The 20,631-nt window shown below is 31.0% G+C and overlaps 1 protein-coding gene across 1 annotated transcript in view; it reads right to left on the reverse strand.

Annotated features, from left to right (window-relative positions):
• LOC6032264 overlaps positions 1–20,631 on the reverse strand; it is a 53,356-nt gene that overhangs the window by 24,774 nt on the left and 7,951 nt on the right. The window contains exons 2-3 of the mRNA XM_038256698.1: positions 3,448–4,079; positions 540–675 (exon numbers count right to left, since the gene is read on the reverse strand). Of these exons, the coding sequence (XP_038112626.1) occupies positions 540–675; positions 3,448–3,511 (200 nt within the window). The 5' untranslated portion in view covers positions 3,512–4,079. The remainder of the gene's footprint in view (positions 1–539; positions 676–3,447; positions 4,080–20,631) is intronic.

The following is a 20,631-nucleotide window of genomic DNA, read 5'->3' on the forward strand; positions in this document are numbered from 1 at the left end:
ATTTAAATAAGAAATAGACATTTTGAGTTAAATTAATAAGATTGAAAAATCTGTTGAAAAATAAACACAAATAAAAAAAACAATTCTTCCATAACAGAAACATTTGCACACTCAATTAGAAAATGCATTTCCCGCTCTCTCTCTCCTTTCCCAAGTTGTATCTTGTCTGACCGATCATGTGGCAGTGTTTTCATGTGTCGACAGCATGTGTGTCTGCGGTGGTAAGGAGGGAAAATGAAGTTCCCTCAGATAGAGAGTGTGGCAGACAGAACCAGTTTTGTGAAAATTCGCTTCTCGGCTATTAGATAAAGACCACAAGCCGACGCTACGACGACGACCGGCTCGGGATTTGTCGGAAGCATAAAATTAAACTTTTCCACCGCAAAGCAACAAACATGTTCGTTCAGGGCAAAATCGGTCATAGTTGGAGCGTTGGGAGGAAAAAAAACAATTGACTCAAAAAACAAGTGTTGATGAGATAAATTTTACACTATTTTAAAATGGGGGAAAGTGAGAGAAATCCTTCAAACAATACTCACGGACAGAGTTTATCCAGTTCCTCTTTTTTCGTGACGAACGAAAGCTCCGAAGTGGCTGAGAGGACTTGGAGTGGCTTGGTGCACTGCACGAGCTCCTCCTGGCCGCAGTCCTCGGTCGTAACCTGTGTGATGGACACTGAAATGGAAAAGAGAGTGAGGGTTAGTAACAGTGATTGAGCGGTGGTTTAATGCACTTTCTAAATGGGTAAGATGTCATGTATTTTCGGAACGGGATTGTGTTGATCGAAGGCATGATAGAAGGACGATGCTATTAAGTAATCGATGCAGATGATGATAAACATGCTTTAATTTAAATTAAATTTCCTGTTATTGACAGGATAGTGTGGAGATAGGAAGGAGGGTTAAGCTCAGCTTTAAATTAATTAACGATGCATAATGCTTTTATACTTTAAAACGCATCGTTTTTGTTTTCAGTGCAATTGGTCCAATCAGTATCCGTTTGAAATTTATAGTAAATAATAACCTGAGCAAGTGGAAATGACTGGAAAAGTTCAACTTCTGTTATTGTTTTTTAATCATCAAATTTTAATATTATTGCTTGATTCCAATTAAATAAAACATATTATCAAATGCTGAATAAAATCAGTTAACAAAATATCCAAGTAAGCAAATAACCAAAATGTTTGAAGGTTCTAGCTGTAAAAAAAATATGATAAAATTTTTCGCTATGCACAGCATTTTCGATCAAACTGATGGATTCTTTTATTTTTTGTTATACCAATAATTAAAATAATATTCCAATATCAATTATCGAATGAATCAATTTTCAAATTTCTCATTAAAAAAACAAGTTTTGGTAAAAAAACACATTTCATGGCCAAAATAAAGTCCTTCACAAAATTGGATAAAATTTTCAAATAGTTCTGTGCCATATTTAGCAAAAAAAAACAAATTGGGTTATGGACATTTAGAAAACTTTTGGAAAATGGTAGATTTCCTTAAAGGGGCAGATCAATAATTTAAAAAATCAACTTTAAAATTTTCCACCTTTAAAAAAAAGTGTTGGTGTGATAACAAACTATCATATGGAAAATTATTAAATTTTCGAACAAATTGTTGATTTCCTAAAGGAGGTATATCAATAATAAAAAAAACAATTTTCAATTTTTTCACTTAAAAAAAAGTTTTGGTATGAAGACCACATTTCAAGGCCAACATAATGTTATTGACAATTTTCGACAGATAATGTCCTTGGACAATTTTTTTCCATTGTTCTGGCTGAATCTAGCAAAATAAAAAATAAAAACAAATTTGATTTGAAGAAATTATTGATTTCCTTAAGAGGGGTATATCAAAAATTAAAACAAATTAACTTTTAAATTTCTCACCTTTAGAAAAAAGTATTGGTAAACCCAAAGGAAATATATATCTCAAAATCTGCAACAGTGGATTTGCTGCAGAAAATGTCACATTTTATAACATTTTTTGCAGCAAGCCCGTAGATCATTTTTGCCCGCGTGTAAACATTTCAGCGATCTGCAGTTCTCACCAACACATATAATGCTGGCCCGTCCCCGAGCAACACTCCAAAGAGAAGAATGTATTTTGGTGCTCTTTCACTCACATTTCATCAAACGTCCATGGCGCGGTGGTAGCGTGTCGGATCAATAATCAAGAAGTTGGTGGTTCAATCCTCGTTCTAGTAAGGGTTTTTTTGTGAAATACAACCAAAAAGCCGTCGGTAATGTCGATAATTGTCGGTAACGGGCAAAAATGTCATACCCCCATATCGCAAAAAAAGCATGAGGACAGTTTTCATGCAGATTCTGATATACTTTCATGCCGCCATGCATCACAATCATGCGACCGCCGTTTGGGTGCAGTGTGCGATCCGATTGATCCACACAGGCAGACGTTTTTGAGTAAGCATTTATGGTTCCCAGAAGCGAGTACATTTGATTATTTTTAAAGTCAGGTCAGACTTCTTTTATTTTAATTTAAGATGATCACGAAATGTGATTTCTATTTCTACTTATATTATCGTTTGAAATAAATTTTATTTATAGAATTATTTTATGTAGACTTTCTATTGAAATGTTTTGTGTGAATTTTATGTATCTTTAAGAGATTATTTCTTGGAAATTTTCCTTCCCGCTCCGAAAATACCACGTTCTATGCAAACAGTATTTGTAATAGAACATGAATAATTCTAAAGGATAAGCTGCATCAACGAAAACGAGCTACACAAATTGCACAAATCTCTCCAAAGGAATGTAGGGGAAGACAGTCAATACCTGATTTAACATTTTTGGGTAAAGTTTGATAAAAGAGACTGACTATTTGCATTTTTTCCACCTCTATACACCGAAAGGAAAAATATATCTCAAAATCTGCAACATTGGATTTGCTGCAGAAAATGTCATATTTTATAACATTTTTTGCAGCAAGCCCGTAGATCATTTTTGCCCGCGTGTAAAAATTTCAGCGATCTGCAGTTCTCACCAACACATATAAAGCTGGCCCGTACCCGAGCAACACTCCAAAGAGAAGCATACCTTGGTGCTCTTTCACTCACTCTTCATCAAGCGTCCATGGCGCGGTGGTAGCGTGTCGGATCAATAACCAAGAAGTTGGAGGTTCAATCCTCGTTCTGCTAAGTGTTTTTTTTTTGTGAGATACAATCAAAAAGCCGTCGGTAATGTCGATAATTGTCGGTAACGGGCAAAAATGTCATACTCGTATATCGCAAAAAATGCATGAGGACAGATTTCATGCAGATTCTGATATACTTTCATGCCACCATGCATAACAATCATGCGACTGCCAGTTGGGTGTAAATTAATAACTATATGTTATCAAATAATAATACAAAAAATATATATATTTAGACTCGGACCATTCCGAAAACACCTGTCATTTCCCCGTACAAAATTTTCATCATATTTACCTGCCATAGTGACAAATGCCACGTGAAAGACTGTTCGGATATCAACACACTCGCTAATCCTCATCGTGATGTTGGTGTGTGTGTGTGTGTATTTGTGCTCTGGCGGGTTTTCAATTTTTGCCCTCCCAACTGCGCTTCAAGCGACGGTGTATTTAGTGGGTGGTTCTGTGTGTGTGTATTATTGTTGTTTGTGACACACAGCCAATTCGGAGAGCTGGATTTGCCTTGTTGCTATGTTTACAAAGTCTGCTGGAAAACGACGACGACGACAATGTTGCACTCCACCCTTTGGCTCGGGGCTGTTATTAGCACAATTTGGTTGTCCTGATTTTGTTTTGGTCGCGATTTCTTGCAGCACATATACTTTACCACCACTCTCGTTCTCTTCAGGATAATCTGATTGTGGTTTTGCGGGAATTGAACCTAATAAACCGGCACAGCTTTTGTAATATCTCTTGTTTTCTTCTTCGTTTTTCTTGTTGTCGGGATTGCACTTTCAGGCACTAGATAATTCAAACATTTCTTGCAAATATTTAAAGTAATTTACGGAACGCGCTTGTTTCTGCAATGTTTCAACTAGCAGGATGCTGCCCTTGAAACTTTGTGCTTCTTTTGCCTGGGATTTTTTTTTGCTGAAAGGAATAGAGAAAATAGAAAATTGATTAAAATTTCCGCTTCGATCAGATTAATTAAATTGCTGCATTGAAGAGAAAATAAAGAAAACATTATCTCTTAGAAAGGGGCGTTTTTGTCATCTCTTTGGAATCAAATTGAGAAGGTAATCCATTTCTATGTTTTCATCTTGTTGCTTTCATTGTTTTGTATTTAAAGTTATAAATAGACACTTTTCTGATATTTGCCGAAAAAAATCTCTTCGAAAAAAATCAATCGAATCATGACTTACACTTTAAAATGTCGTTACATTGAATATTTAGCCCTCTCGACATAATAGTTTTGATTCCAAAATATTTAAAATATATTTTCAAAGGTATCCCAAATTTCACAAATGTTTTATTTTTTTAAGCTATTTGGGCAACTCTGAGAAAATCTATTTTTTCAGTTGTTCTTGCATGGTAATAAATATCTCAGCAACCAAAGGCTGTATCAACCATGTTTAAAAAAGCAAAATGTAGGGAATTAACTCAGGCTTCATTATTCTTTTTTTTCAAGAATGGGTAAACATGGCCAATTTTTTTTTATTTTTAAAACTGTGACTCTTTTTAAAAATGTTCCCTGCAAATTTTTATAATTTTAAAGAGGCATTTTATCAAAGCTTTAAGTACTCTTAATTGCAATTGAAAATTTATTTGCATTTTTATATTTTTTTGAAAATCGCTATTTTTTCAAAAAATAAATTTAACATGGTCCAAGATGTTTCCCTATGCTGAAATTTTCTGAATAGATTTTTGTCCTCTAAAACATTTGAAGGAAATCAATGTTTAGTGACAAAAAATGATTTTAAAAATCTATTTGTATGACCCAATTCGACCTCCTAGACCCAATGTACTCCAATATATGACGGTACCACTTTTTTTAACCAAAGAAACCAATCGATTAAAATATTCCCTTAAATCCCTTAAAACACAAACATAAATTGGGCATACGGAAGGTTCCCAAAATGTTTCAGCTAGATTAAACAATTTAAAATAATAAAAAACGGCTGACTTCATGAAAAATTGCTCAAAAAGAAAATTTAAGAAAATTAATTTTCTGCAAAATCAGCCAGTTGATGAGATGTCTTTTGTGGTCCAATAGAAGATATTAAAAACATAAAAAATGAAATATACGATTTTTGGAAATTTATCCCTCTCTGAAAAGTAACATTCGAACAAGAATAAAAACCAACCATCGTTCATATTTAACCGATGATATTTTGGCAATTATCGGGTTGACTTTTGAAATAAAAATGAAATGTTTAGAACATAATTAGAATGTTTTAAAATTCAATAAGTATTAAAAATGGTGAATAGATTTTTTTTTCTTGAGGGATTAAGCAGGTAAAAATTGCATTAAAAAAACTTCCATAAAATCATGAAAACATTGTTTCCTAAAGTTTGACTTCTTTTCCCAATCTGCGAATCAAAAATTCATGTTTTTTTCTAAAGGTCTAAAAAACCTAATTTTATACATCGTATTTTAAAACGTTTTCATTATTTTGTACAAGTATTTTCGAAGAAATTTTCAATTTTTAGGTATATTTTTTGCTTTCTGATTTTTGGGGCATTTTTAAAGCGTAGGAAAGGAAACAAAATTAAATTTCAAAGACCTTAGCAGATTTGTGATAAAAATTGATTATAAAATATTATTATTGAAAATTTTAGCAAAACTTCCAAAACATACCTAAAAAAATAATGCCTGTGTGTATGAAATCTCCCAATGCTAAAAAAAAATCTCTACAAAATGAAATTTTTGTTTGACTATTGTTCATTGCAATTATAATAAAAAATTTCAAAACATGATAATTTACTGATCACAAGATTAAAATATTTAAAATGGTCAATACTTAAACAAAAAAAAAACTGATTAAAAACATTAATTTTATTTACGATACTTCATGAAAAATAAAAGTAAACTTTATTTTTTTTCTTTTTTGTCGGATTTTTTATTCTGTACAGCACTCTTGAAAAAATTTTCCAGCTGAATTTGAGGAAAACATTAAATTTATAAATGCTCGAATAGTGTTTGGTGAAAATGCATTGTTTAAACTTTTCAAAAATATTTTTTCTCGCAAGATGACATATTACATGATTATTTACAGTTCAATAACAGAAGATGCCAAAAGACTTAGAGTTTTGTTCTAACTTTCAAGATTAAAAATTATAGTTCCGAAATGATTTCGAATTATCCTTCGACTTTTTGGAAATTCTTATGAAATGACTAATACCCGTGTTGCGTCCTCATGCTCAGCTTGAGCGTAAAGTGTGGTTTTAGTGTACTTTGGAAAGTTAACCTAATGTTTTTGGAATTTTCAACCATATTTTTGTGATTTATGTAAAACATTTTACATTGTTTGGAACTGTATTTGCAAAGTCTAAATAACATATTCGATTTTCTAAATTATTCTTTAAATTTATTTTGATGATTTAAACAGAGCTTCCTTGTTGTAATTTTAGTTTCAAAATTAACATTTTCTCATTGGATTTAAATCTAAAATTTTAATTACATAAAATTAAAGAAAATTCCAATTATGCTTATAACACACAGATTCATGAAATCAAAAATCACAGCAATAAGTATAATTTCTTGCTGCCCGTACTACTATAGCAAAAACCCATATTTTCACCCCCATTCGTGATTCACGAGTGTTTTAATGGTTTGCGTTACTTCAAGTTGGTAGTAGTACTTCAACAACTCTCTCCATCCTTCTGGTGCTGGTACTACTCTTCCCCTCAAGTATGCTTTCGCAGCATAAGTTAGGCATGGGCAAGCCACAGCCTCGAGAAAGAAAAAAAAAACACTTCTCCTTAATCGAGCAGGAGAAGGCGCGTTAGTTATTGTTTGAAACTGTGAGGCAGTTTTTCTTTCTCTTTTTCCACTTGGCTCAATGCTGAATCAAGGGGGAGGAAATGCAAAAAAGAAAAACGAGACCAAGAGTCGAGACGAAAAACGCCAAACTTCACTTTCAAACAAATGAAAATTTGGTCAAACTTTTTCAAACTAGCAAATCGAACGCAAACCGATTTCGATCCGGTTGAACTGTGACAAGGAGGGGGGGGGGGGGGGATGTGGGTGGTAAACATTGAACTGTTTTCCCACAAGTCAAACGGAAAAGTGCGGTGGGGGAATGGAAAACAAGTAGAAACAAAAAAGATGTCAGAAAAACCGAGATGGAACTTGCTGCAGCTTTCAGAGCGAGCCAGTTATGATTTATTCCAACTGGTGAGAAATTTATAAGAAAAGTTGTTCCTTCGGACATTTAGCAGACACCATATTGGTAACGAAGAGTTATGGTCCCCAACGAAAGAAGGAGCACCCGCGACTTCTTGAAATTGAGTAGAACTGCTGAGAAAAGAATGATTTGTGGATTGTTTTTGGGGAATCACTTGGTTTTAATAAAATTTAAGCAAACTTGTTCCAAGACTATCTGAAAATGGTGTAAAATTACATACAATTCAAGTAAAATGTTGCAAACTGCATGCTCACTACCAATATGTATTTACTCCTCCTAGGATGACAGTAACTCGTTTCAACTTTCCAATATCACAAAACCTCCCTCCTGTTTCTCAAAGGGCAGGTCGAGCGATTAAGATGAGCGGAAAAAATCTCCGCTTTCACGTCATGCTCGTCAACTCTCGTCAGAGCGGAGCAAGTTGCAATAACAGTCAACGGGAACTAACCTAGCAGGTTTCTTTCTTTTTTGCTTTTTCCATGTGACAAGAACTTGTAGCAAACCTCCATAAAATGAACAAGACATGATGTGATGGAGCAACGATGATTCATACCTGGCACGTTGTTTGGCAAACTATTACACGGCGAAAAAAAAACTTTTTGAATGTTGTGGAAAATGCAGCATTTGCCCTGTAAAATGACGTCACAAAATTATCACAACAAAAAAAAACCCACACACAATTTGATGTAATTGCATTTTAATGCTCTTACTAGCAAATGTTTTTTTTACCACTGTGTGACTAGCAAAAATAACGAAGTCGCGTTTCGTAAGCTTCACCAGCAGGAAGAGCAGGGGTCCTTTGGTTGAGCGACAAGCCAGCCAGCCAAAAAGGTTAAGGAGAGTGGATTTGCAACTTCCTGGATGCAGTTGGGTGGGAAAAAATGAGGGTTGAAGCAGTAGTGTTGGGTTTGCTGTTTGAAATCGGTAGGGACCTCCCTATGATGATTGTGAATTTTGAAAAGGTTTGAAAAGCATTGTTTGAGTAGCAAACTGAAAATCTGTTTTTTTTAAATAAGGCCGTTGCAAAATCGGTTCGAAATATCAGGGGGCAATTTTTTTATTTTTTTCAAAAAACTTCAAAATTTTAAAGGAAATAGAAGTCTAACCAACTGAAAACTATTAGAAATGCATTTTCCTGCGTTTAAAATCATATTTAGTATGTCTGGGATCGATCAAAAATATTTTCAATATTTGTGGAATTTAGATGTACAGCACTGCAAAAAGTGTTTTTTTCGGCGAAAAAAAATCTCTTCAATACTTGGATATTTTGAATACTATTGATTGCAAAACAACTGGGCAGGTGTAAAATGCACTTTACAATACTTTTTTCATTCAAATGTTGAGACCAAGGCTTGTTAATTCAATTTTTGTATTTTTTTTATGTTTTACCTTTTGAAGATCTTTTGATTTTCTTGAAAATTCAAGGTTTGTTGATTGGACTTGTTTTATGTTACTTCAATTTTATTTTTCATGGTTAAACTTTAAACGTGTTGTGGCTAATGTATCATTAAATCGAAGTCAAAATAAATATGCATTTTATGTATCAGATTGTTTTGATGCAATTTACATAAAAAAATAGCAAAAAGTCTAAACAAATTGGTAATATAGGACTTATGAATACCATCAGAAAAAAAACATAGTCCATAAAAATACTAAAAATTAATGAACGAAAGCATTAAACATGAGAAGCAAAATGCTTATAAAAATACTAAAAATAAAGGAAGAAAAGCATTATTCATGAGATGTATAATTTTTGGTTAATTTTTTTTGCTAAAATCGACCTTTCGAAAAAAAGTAGGCAGTAGATTGGTAAAACTTCAAGTTCCACGAAAATATGTTAACACATTAAAAAGTAACTGTGTCAAATACATCAATCGAAACTAAAATCGTATAATTCAATAACCATTGTCATAAACTACTGGGAAACTGGAAAAAAAATTTGAAAAAAAAAAATAATTCAGTTGTTCAAAGTTTGATAGTGTCTTTTAAATTAAGAAAACAAATCTTCTATAATTGAATGTTTTAGCAGGTCTTTTTTTAACAAATAACTGCGAATGATGAGAAAATTATTGCGGAGTCCATATCAAAGCTATTGTTTTTTTTTTAATTATATTTTTAAATGCAAGACTGACTTTGAATGACTGACTTTGACATTTAATCAATTTTTATGAGATTTATGATTATTTTTTATTAGTCCTACATTATTCCGGATGTAAATGAAATAAAATTATTATTTTTCAGAAAATGCACCAAATATTGGTTTTAAAAAGTAACAATTTAAAAATGAATTGGACATTTTTTTTCTTAGGCCGCTGTATTTCAAAGTTTTATTTTTTCTTTTTAATCAGAGATGTTGAATTGTTTGGCTTGCAATTGCATTTTTTATTTGTCTCTGTCGATTTAAAGCAATTTTTATTCAATAAGTGAAATAAGTTTGGAGAAATAAAAAAGAAATCCTATCACACCAAACGATGGTAAATTTCTAGTTTAGAATAAAAAGTTTTTTAAAAGATCGTTTATCTAGTGATACAATTATAAAATTACACTGTTTTACGTTAAAATTACTTTAAGAATTTAAGAAATGCAAGCAGAGTTCTGTTTTTCAAAAAAAAGTTCAGAAAATTCCTGCAAATTTTGTTTTTTTTATTCTAAGTATCAAATAAATAGTTGCTGATGTAGCAAAGTTTCAAATCTTAAATGGGTAATTCTCTACCAACTCACACGAAATCGGGAAAAGTTGCCCCGACCCCTCTTCGATTTGCGTGAAACTTTGTCCTAAGGGGTAACTTTTGTCCCTGATCACGAAACCGAGGTCCGTTTTTTGATATCTCGTGACGGAGGGGCGGTACGACCCCTTCCATTTTTGAACATGTGAAAAAAGAGGTGTTTTTCAATAATTTGCAGCCTGAAACGGTGATGAGATAGAAATTTGGTGTCAAAGGGACTTTTATGTAAAATTAGACGCCCGATTTGATGGCGTACTCAGAATTCCGAATAAACGTATTTTCATCGAAAAAACACTAAAAAGTTTTAAAAATTCTCCCATTTTCCGTTACTCGACTGTAAAATTTTTGGAACATGTCATTTTATGGGAAATTTAATGTACTTTTCGAATCTACATTGTCCCAGAAGGGTCATTTTTTCATTTAGAACAAAATTTTTCATTTTAAAATTTCGTCTTTTTTCTAACTTTGCAGGGTTATTTTTTAGAGTGTAACAATGTTCTACAAAGTTGTAGAGCAGACAATTACAAAAATTTTGATATGTAAACATCAGGGGTTTGCTTATAAACATCACGAGTTATCGCGATTTTACGAAAAAAAGTTTTGAAAAAGTTACTTTTTGCGTTTCTCTTTGTTTCGTCGTCCGTGTCTGTTGCGGGTGACCATGAATGGCCATGATCGATGACGACCAACTTTTTCAAAACTTTTTTTCGTAAAATCGCGATAACTCGTGATGTTTATAAGCAAACCCTTATGTCTACATATCAAAATTTTTGTAATTGTCTGCTCTTTGTAGAACATTGTTACACTCTAAAAATAACCCTGCAAAGTTAGAAAAACACGAAATTTTAAAATGAAAAATTTTGTTCTAAATGAAAAATGACCCTTCTGGGACAATGTAGATTCGAAAAGTACATTAAATTTCCCATAAAATGACATGTTCAAAAATTTTTACAGTCAAGTAACGGAAAATGGGAGAATTTTTAAAACTTTTTTAGTGTTTTTTTCGATGAAAAATACGTTTATTCGGAATTCTGAGTACGCCATCAAATCGGGCGTCTAATTTTACACAAAAGTCCCTTTGACACCAAATTTCTATCTCATCACCGTTTCAGGCTGCAAATTATTGAAAAACACCTCTTTCACATGTTCAAAATGGAAGGTCGTACCGCCCCTCCGTCACGAGATATCAAAAAACGGACCTCGGATTCGTGATCAGGGACAAAAGTTACCCCTTAGGACAAAGTTTCACGCAAATCGAAGAGAGGTCGGGGCAACTGCTGTGTGAGTTGGCGGAGAATTACCCAAATGCTTTTTTTGAAACTCTGGAACTGGATTCAATGTTAAGAATCGAAGTGTAGTAAATTTTTAGATCTTAACAATACACAGTAAATATTCTGTAGTTTTGGAAGAAGGAAAATTGACTATTACCTGTTTTAAGATGTAATGTTACCTCAATTTAGACTGAAAAAGTGAAAATATAACCGAAAAGTGGTAAAATGACACATTTTAAGAGGTAAAATTACGTATTTTTTCTGACATAAAAGATGTACTCCTTCCCAGATGTTATACCACCTTGTTTTTTTACTTCACAGTAAAAAAATGTGTAAATTTGGAAGGTGTAATTTCGGAAGATTGAATATTAACTCTTTTATGATGTAATTTTAATTCAATTTAGACTTAAAAAGTGATGTACAGTTGCCATGATTATTTTTTAAACTGCGTGTGTAACAATTTTTTTAATCTTTGCAAACTATTTAAAAAAGTGTTGTCAGAAAGTGTTTTTTTTAAATTTTCATTATTTTTAAAACTGATTCATTTGATTTTTTATACTTGAAGCTTTGAAATTTATTCAAATTTGGTGCATCTAGTAATTAATTTGTCTTTTGATTTTTTTTCGCACAAATATAAATACAAATACACCGTTTCCATCGAGATTGTTAAAACAATAGCATTATTAATTTGAAAAATTATTTAATTTGTTCTCAATTTTTTTAATTTTCAAATAAATAAATAAATAAATAAAAATTAAAATTGAGGGGCCATTGTAAATATTTATCAAAGATAATGCCATAATAATAAAATATCCAAGAAAATAGACTTGCAACCAGCTGTGTTAATTGAACGAGTTTATCAAAACATACCGTAAAAAAATCGTCAAAACTTAGTGAAAACTAATGATTACTGAACAGCTGTGTTGGTGTGCAATGAATTTTACTAAACTTTCTTCATTGAAATTTTGAAACCAGGACTTTTTATATTTAAAAAAAAAAATCCCTTCTCAACTTTGGCCAGAGTTAATGGACATAAACTTGAAAAAATATTTGTAATGGCCTTAGTTTATAGCAATAAATGGTTATATAACTTTTTTATTTTACCAATAGTTTTTTGAAATAATAAATATTAAAATATTGGACTACTCTCAGAAATAAAGAACACATTTCAACTAAATTGTTCAAAAACACATACTTTTCCTTTAGGATTTGGGGAAATCGAGGTATGACAATTATACTTTTTACTCCAACAAAATTATAAAAAAGAATGTGTAGTTTTTTAAGCACCCTAACGCACTAAACATCCTGTCAAAATGCCAAAAAGGTGTTCACAAAAAACTGCAACTGCACCTTTCCAACACGACCCCCTAAAGGGGAGTGAGTTGACGGGATTAACGCTTTTTCCAATTACCATATGTATCAGGCAGGCAGACTTGCAAGATGTTGGGAAAACCCAGCCCCACCCCAGCCCATTGAGTATGGGGTAACTTTTTCTGTTGCATTTTATAGCGGATCCAGGATCGGATGCAAGGTAAGAAATTTGATTCTTGATAGCTGTTGGCAGAGAAAGAGTTGAAAAAAAAACGAATTTTTCACTGCTCGTTTCCGTTTGGCAAAATAAATTTTAAACTTTGCACTCTGAGCAGTTCTCTAGGATTTCGGTCATTCGATTTTTTTTTGTATTTTTTAATCCGACTGAAACTTTTTTGGTGGCTTCGGTATGCCCAAAGAAGCCATTTTGCATCATTAGTTAGTCCATATAATTTTCCATACAAATTTGGCAGCTGTCCATACAAAAATGATGTATGAAAATTCAAAAATCTGTATCTTTTGAAGGAATTTTTTGATCGATTTGGTGTCTTCGGCAAAGTTGTAGGTATAGATACGGACTACACTGAAAAAAAATGATACACGGTAAAAAAAAATTGGTGATTTTTTTATTTAACTTTTTATCACTAAAACTTGATTTACAAAAAAACACTATTTTTAATTTTTTTTATTTTTTGATATGTTTTAGGGGACATAAAATGCCAACTTTTCAGAAATTTCCAGGTTGTGCAAAAAATCATTGACCGAGTTATGAATTTTTTAATCAATACTGATTTTTTCAAAAAATCGAAATTTTGGTCGCAAAAATTTTTCAACTTCATTTTTGATGTAAAATCAAATTTGCAATAAAAAGTACTTTAGTGAAATTTTGATAAAGTGCACCGTTTTCAAGTTATAGCCATATTTAAGTGACTTTTTGAAAATAGTCGCAGTTTTTCATTTTTAAATTAGTGCACATGTTTGCCCAGTTTTGAAAAAAATATTTTTGAAAAGCTGAGAAAATTCTCTATATTTTGCTTATTCGGACTTTGTTTATACGACCTTTAGTTGCTGAGATATTGCAATGCAAAGGTTTAAAAACAGGAAAATTTATGTTTTCTAAGTCTCACCCAAACAACCCACAATTTTCTATCTTCAATATCATATCAACTAATGGTTCGATTTTCAATGTTAATATATGAAACATTTGTGAAATTTTCCGATCTTTTCGAAAAAAATATTTTTGGAATTTTCAAATCAAGACTAACATTTCAAAAAGGCCAAACATTCAATATTACGCCCATACCGGCATACCGAAGGCACCAAAAAAGTTTCAGTCGGATTAAAAAATACAAAAATTAAAATTGAAGAAAAAAGACCGATTTCGTAGAGAATTGCTCCTCTATCTTTGTTCCACGTGGGAGCTTGCTGAATTTTATTTGCTCCGCGCGCTCACAGGGTTGTATTTGTTCAGGGAATTCATTCGGAACATTTGCGCTTTGTACATAAAAGTATGCACATCACATTAGTGGAACAGAAGAGAAGTTCAAACTTCATTATAAAATTCAAATTGTTTCGATGGCTTCAAACGAGCAGTTCAAGTCGATGCAGATGTTCCAGGGTTCACATTTGTTTAGCGTAATCAAATTCTTCCGGAGTTCCCTCCTCTTGAACGGCAGCGACTTTGATCCCGGACCGTAATTATGACGATTATCTCTGACGACGTTGGCCCTGTTTCAGCGCTGAGCCGCATAGCTACTAACTACACCACTTGAGCAGTCGATGATGTGTCATATCAAAATTGGAGCAAGGTACAGCTCGAAAAATAATTTCAAACAAAAGTTCTCGCGTTTTCGGCGAGGGGCAGGTCAAACTCGACAAGTCTCTGCGGTAAACAAAACTGAAAACCACAAAATAAAAAGAAGTTCAAAAGTACTGATAATTGACGTGATTTAATGGGTCGTTCTATCGGTTGGTTGTTTGAAATTGACCGGCGATATTACAGCGGATCACGCGATTCGAAAAATAAATACCGAAATCGGAGGCAAGATTTATTAATTGGTTTTCTCTCCAAGCGTAAGGAGCGCCATCAACCTGCAGTGGGGTCGTTGTCAGCTGGTTTGGGGAGATTTCTTTTAAGGCCCCCGTCTCGTGACTCGCGCGCGCGTGGTTTATCATTTTTCATATTTGTTATATTATCGTTTTTAAAAATCCAAACACATCACGATTTAGAGAATTTTCTCAGCTTTCTAACTACGGGTTCATTTTTCAAAAAAAGTGAGTTTTTCATCTCCATCGGTGCTTTTTAGTAAAATAGTTTTTCAAAATTCTTGGGTATTTCAAAATTTATCGCGATGACCTATACTTTTTTATAAACCAAAATGTTCGTTGGGATGTGGGCAACATATGTCTAGAACATTGTTATAATTTTTGACCAAAATATATTGCCGTTTTTTAGTAAAAACTATAGCGCGCCATCACCATATTTTGAAAATATTGAAAAAGCTGTTTTTTACCTTGGAAGGCAAAAATCTCGAAATTCACAGCGATGACCTATACTTTTTATCGATGGAGAATGTTCAGAAATATCCAAGAATCAATTTGCAGTACTTTAAACAATATTTGAGTACATAAAAATATTTATTTTGGGCAAAATATTAAGAAAAATCTATTTTTTTCAAAGAAACTCAAATATATTCCAAGTATTTCGCCAATATCTCGAAATTCAAAGCGATGACCTATACTTTTTATAGATGGAAAATGTTCAGAAATTTTCTAGAATCAATTTGTAGTACTTTGAAAAATATTTGAGTACATAAAAATATTTATTTTGGGCAAAATATTGAGAAAAATCTATTTTTTTCAAAGAAACTCAAATATATTCCAAGTATTTCGCCAATATCTCGAAATTCAAAGCGATGACCTATACTTTTTATAGATGGAAAATGTTCAGAAATTTTCTAGAATCAATTTGTAGTACTTTGAAAAATATTTGAGTACATAAAAATATTTATTTTGGGCAAAATATTGAGAAAAATCTATTTTTTTCAAAGAAACTCAAATATATTCCAAGTATTTCGCCAATTTCTCAAAATTCAAAGCGATGACCTATACTTTTTATGGATGAAAAATGTTCAGAAATATTCTGAAATCAATTTGTAGTACTTTGAAAAATATTTTAGTACATAAAAATATTTATTTTGGGCTAAATATTGAGAAAAATCTATTTTTTTCAAAGAAACTCAAATATATTCCAAGTATTTCGCCAATATCTCAAAATTCAAAACGATGACCTATGCTTTTTATGGATGGAAAATGTTCAGAAATATTCTGAAATCAATTTGTAGTACTTTGAAAAATATTTTAGTACATAAAAATATTTATTTTGGGCTAAATATTGAGAAAATTTATATTTTTCAAAGAAACTCAAATATATTCCAAGTATTTCCCCAGTATTACAAAATTCAAAGCGATGACCTATACTTTTATCGATGAAAAATTTTCAGAAATATTCTAGAATCAATTTGTAGTATTTTAAAAAATATTTTAGTACATAAAAATATTTATTTTGGGCTAAATATTGAGAAAATTTATATTTTTCAAAGAAACTCAAATATATTCCAAGTATTTCGCCAATATCTCAAAATTCAAAGCGATGACCTATACTTTTTATGGATGGAAAATGTTCATTCATGGATGGAAAATGTTCAGAAATATTCTAGAATCAATTTGTAGTACTTTGAAAAATATTTTAGTACATAAAAATATTTATTTTGGGCTAAATATTGAGAAAAATCTATTTTTTTCAAAGAAACTCAAATATATTCCAAGTATTTCGCCAGTATTACAAAATTCAAAGCGATGACCTATACTTTTATCGATGGAAAATTTTCAGAAATATTCTAGAATCAATTTGTAGTATTTTAAAATTATTAGAGTACATAAAATTATTAATTTTGGGCTAAATATTGAGGAAAATCTATTTTTTTCAAAGAAACTCAAATATATACCAAGTATTTTGTCAATAGCTCGAAATTCAAAGCGATGACCTATACTTTTTATGGATGGAAAATGTTCAGAAATATTCTAGAATCAATTTGTAGTACTTTGAAAAATATTTTAGTACATACAAATATTTATTTTGGGCTAAATATTGCGAAAAATCTATTTTTTTTTTCAAAGAAACTCAAATATATTCCAAGTATTTCGCCAATATCTTAAAATTTAAAGCGATGACCTATACTTTTTATGAATGGAAAATGTTCAGAAATATTCTAGAATCAATTTGTAGTACTGTGAATAATATTTTAGTACATAAAAATATTTATTTTGGGCTAAATATTGAGAAAAATCTATTTTTTCAAAGAAACTCAAATATATTCCAAGTATTTCGCCAGTATTACAAAATTCAAAGCGATTACCTATACTTTTTATCGATGGAGAATGTTTAGAAAATTGCAGTATTAATTTGTAGTACTTTAAAAAGGTATATGAAAATATTTATTTTGGGCTAAATATTGAGAAAAATCTATTTTATCAAAGAAACTCAAATATATTCCAAGTATTTCGCCAATATCTCAAAATTCAAAGCAATGACCTATACTTTTTATTGATGGAAAATGTTCAGAAATATTTTAGAATCAATTTGCAGTACTTGAAAAAATGTTTTAGTACAATCACATTTTTCCAAAATCAATTCAAATCAAATTGCTCGCTCAACAGCATTGCCTTGGCGTTCTCGATTGTGAGATTCCTACTCGAAGGCTGTTCGAAGGCTTGATTGTTGAGGCAATTGCAAACCTCTTTTTACATCCAAGCTTCCATCTATCCCGAGTTTCGAACTGATGATCTTTGGATTGTGAGTCTAACTGCTGACCAGCGACTCCATCGAGATAGGACCCAGGGAAACGACTTCTGGATTGAGCTAACGACCTACCCTCTAAGTTAGACCGGGGCCAACATTTACTTCCCCGTCCGACGGAAGGCGTGATCAGACAAATCTCGTCTCGAAAAATGCCACCGGAACCTTTTGGGATCGAAACCAGGCCGCCTGAATGAGAGGCAACCAGGTATACCCCTTCACCACCGGTCCAGCCTTTTTCAAGTATTTTTCCAATATCTCAATATTACACAAAACTTACCAAATTCAACAGACGTTTGATTTTTTTAAAGAAATAGTTGAAAATGGCCTGTAATGTTTCAATTTCATAACAATTACAGAGATTTAGAAAAGGTTGCCAAAATTGCACAGAATTTTACATCTAAAAATTACTATTGATTTTTCTTCAAGTGCATTTGCGTTACCTTGCCAAAACATTTTTTTTTTCAAAAAATGTGTTGCTCAAGCAATATATATTTGTCTCAGAAAAATATATTTGAACATATGCTTACATGCACTTTTCAAATAGAATTGATTTATAACATTTTTTTCCTATAATCTTACACTTTTTATTGACTGAAAAACCAATTATGCAAAATTGTATGTGTGGACAAATAAAATTTATGAGGAATGAGTTTCCCCAAACGTTGAAATTCCTCATGATGAATGTATACAATTATATGCCATGTTTTTTTGCGGTATATTTATGCTACAAATGAAATCATTAATTAATCCTAACAGAAATAAATAATATATTTTATAGTAAATAATCTTCCAGCCAGAAAAAAATATAGTTTTGAATAGAAAATAATAATTTCAAAAATCGTGAACTGCTTGCATTAATTTGAAAATTTACACAGAAAAAAAAGTTGAATTTTGGAATGTTGAAAATTTGGTGGGTTGAATATTACCTTTTTTTGAGTAATATTACATAAAAAATGTGTAAAAATGTGAACCTGATGAATATTCATCAAAAACTGATGCAAATTCATGATTTTCTTGGGTAAAATTAATCATTTTTTTCACAAAATCTGTCACCATTTCCTGATGAATATTACCATCATTTTTTTCAGTGTACGAAGAAACCTTTTGCTGGAATGTTGCAATTTCTCCATACATATGAAAAATTTTATTAGTAAATTTCAAAATTTTGCGAGGTATCATGTTAAACTTCACAGCAACTGGATAGAAACATGATGCTGATTTGACGAGCTCTAGCTCGTTCAAGTACAATTATGATAGAAATTCGCTCATCCTTTGTTCCTAATCATTCTTATACAAATATTTCTTCCAAATTATAGAACTCGAACTATACTCTCAAAATATAATTATATATTTCAATGAACAATTTAGCAATATATTTTCCAAAGCTAATATTTTTGTATCAAAATACTTTTGTGAAAAAAGGTCATTGATTTAAATTTTGAGTTAGGCCATTGCAAATATTTTGAAATTGAAAGCCATGGTATAAACATTTGAAAAAAAAAGTGTTTTAAAATGCATCTTCAACTTGCCCAGTTGTTTTGCAATCATTAATTTTCAAAATATCAAATTTTTGAGGAAAAAAATCGCAAAAAAAACTTGTTGCGGTACTGTTCGTCAAAAGTTGATTGATTCAAATTAATTTTGAACATTTTTGAGAATTGTACTAAAATATTTTTCAAAGTACTACAAATTGATTCTAGAATATTTCTGAACATTTTCCATCCATAAAAAGTATAGGTCATCGCTTTGAATTTTGAGATATTGGCGAAATACTTGGAATATATTTGAGTTTCTTTGAAAAATATAAATTTTCTCAATATTTAGCCCAAAATAAATATTTTATGTACTAAAATATTGTTCAAAGTAGTAAAAATTGATTTTAGAATATTTCTGAACATTTTTCATCCATTAAAAATATAGGTCATCGCTTTGAATTTCGAGATATTGGCGAAATACTTGGAATATATTTGAGTTTCTTTGAAAAAAAAAATGATTTTTCTCAATATTTAGCCCAAAAAAAATATTTTTATGTACTAATTTTTTTTTCAAAGTACTACAAATTGATTTCAGAATATATCTGAACATTTTCCATCGATAAAAGTATAGGTCATCGCTTTGAATTTTGTAATACTGGCGAAATACTTGGAATATATTTGAGTTTCTTTGAAAAAATAGATTTTTCTCAATGTTTAGCCCGAAATAAATATTTTTATGTACTGAAATATTTTTCAAAGTACCACAAATTGATTCTAGAATATTTCTGAACATTTTCCATCCATAAAAAGTATAGGTCATCGCTTTAAATTTTGAGATATTGGCGAAATACTTGGAATATATTTGAGTTTCTTTGAAAAAAAAAATAGACTTTTCTCAATATTTAGCCCAAAATAAATATTTGTATGTACTAAAATATTTTTTAAAATACTACAAATTGATTCTAGAATATTTCTGAACATTTTCCATCCATAAAAAGTATAGGTCATTGCTTTGAATTTTGAGATATTGGCGAAATACTTGAAATATATTTGAGTTTCTTTGAAAAAAATAGATTTTTCTCAATATTTAGCCCAAAATAAATATTTTTATGTACTAAAATATTTTTCGAAGTACTACAAATTGATTCTAGAATATTCTGAAAAATTTCCATCGATAAAATTTTAGGTCTTCGCTTTGAATGTTGTAATACTGGCGAGAATATATACAAATTGATTCTAGAATATTTCTGAACATTTTCCATCCATAAAAAGTATAGGTCATCGCTTTGAATTTTGAGATATTGGCGAAATACTTGGAATATATTTGAGTTTCTTTGAAAAAAATAGATTTTTCTCAATATTTAGCCCAAAATAAATATTTTTATGTACTTAAATATTTTTCAAAGTACTACAAATTGATTCTAGAATATTTCTGAACATTTTATATCCATAAAAAGTATAGGTCATCGCTTTGAATTTTGAGATATTGGCGAAATACTTAGAATATATTTGAGTTTCTTTGAAAAAATAGATTTTTCTCAATATTTAGCCCAAAATAAATATTTTTATGTACTAAAATATTTTTCAAAGTACTACAAATTGATTCTAGAATATTTCTGAACATTTTCCATCCATAAAAAGTATAGGTAAT

This window comes from Culex quinquefasciatus, chromosome 2, assembly GCF_015732765.1.
Source record: "Culex quinquefasciatus strain JHB chromosome 2, VPISU_Cqui_1.0_pri_paternal, whole genome shotgun sequence".
Lineage (NCBI taxonomy): Eukaryota > Metazoa > Arthropoda > Insecta > Diptera > Culicidae > Culex > Culex quinquefasciatus.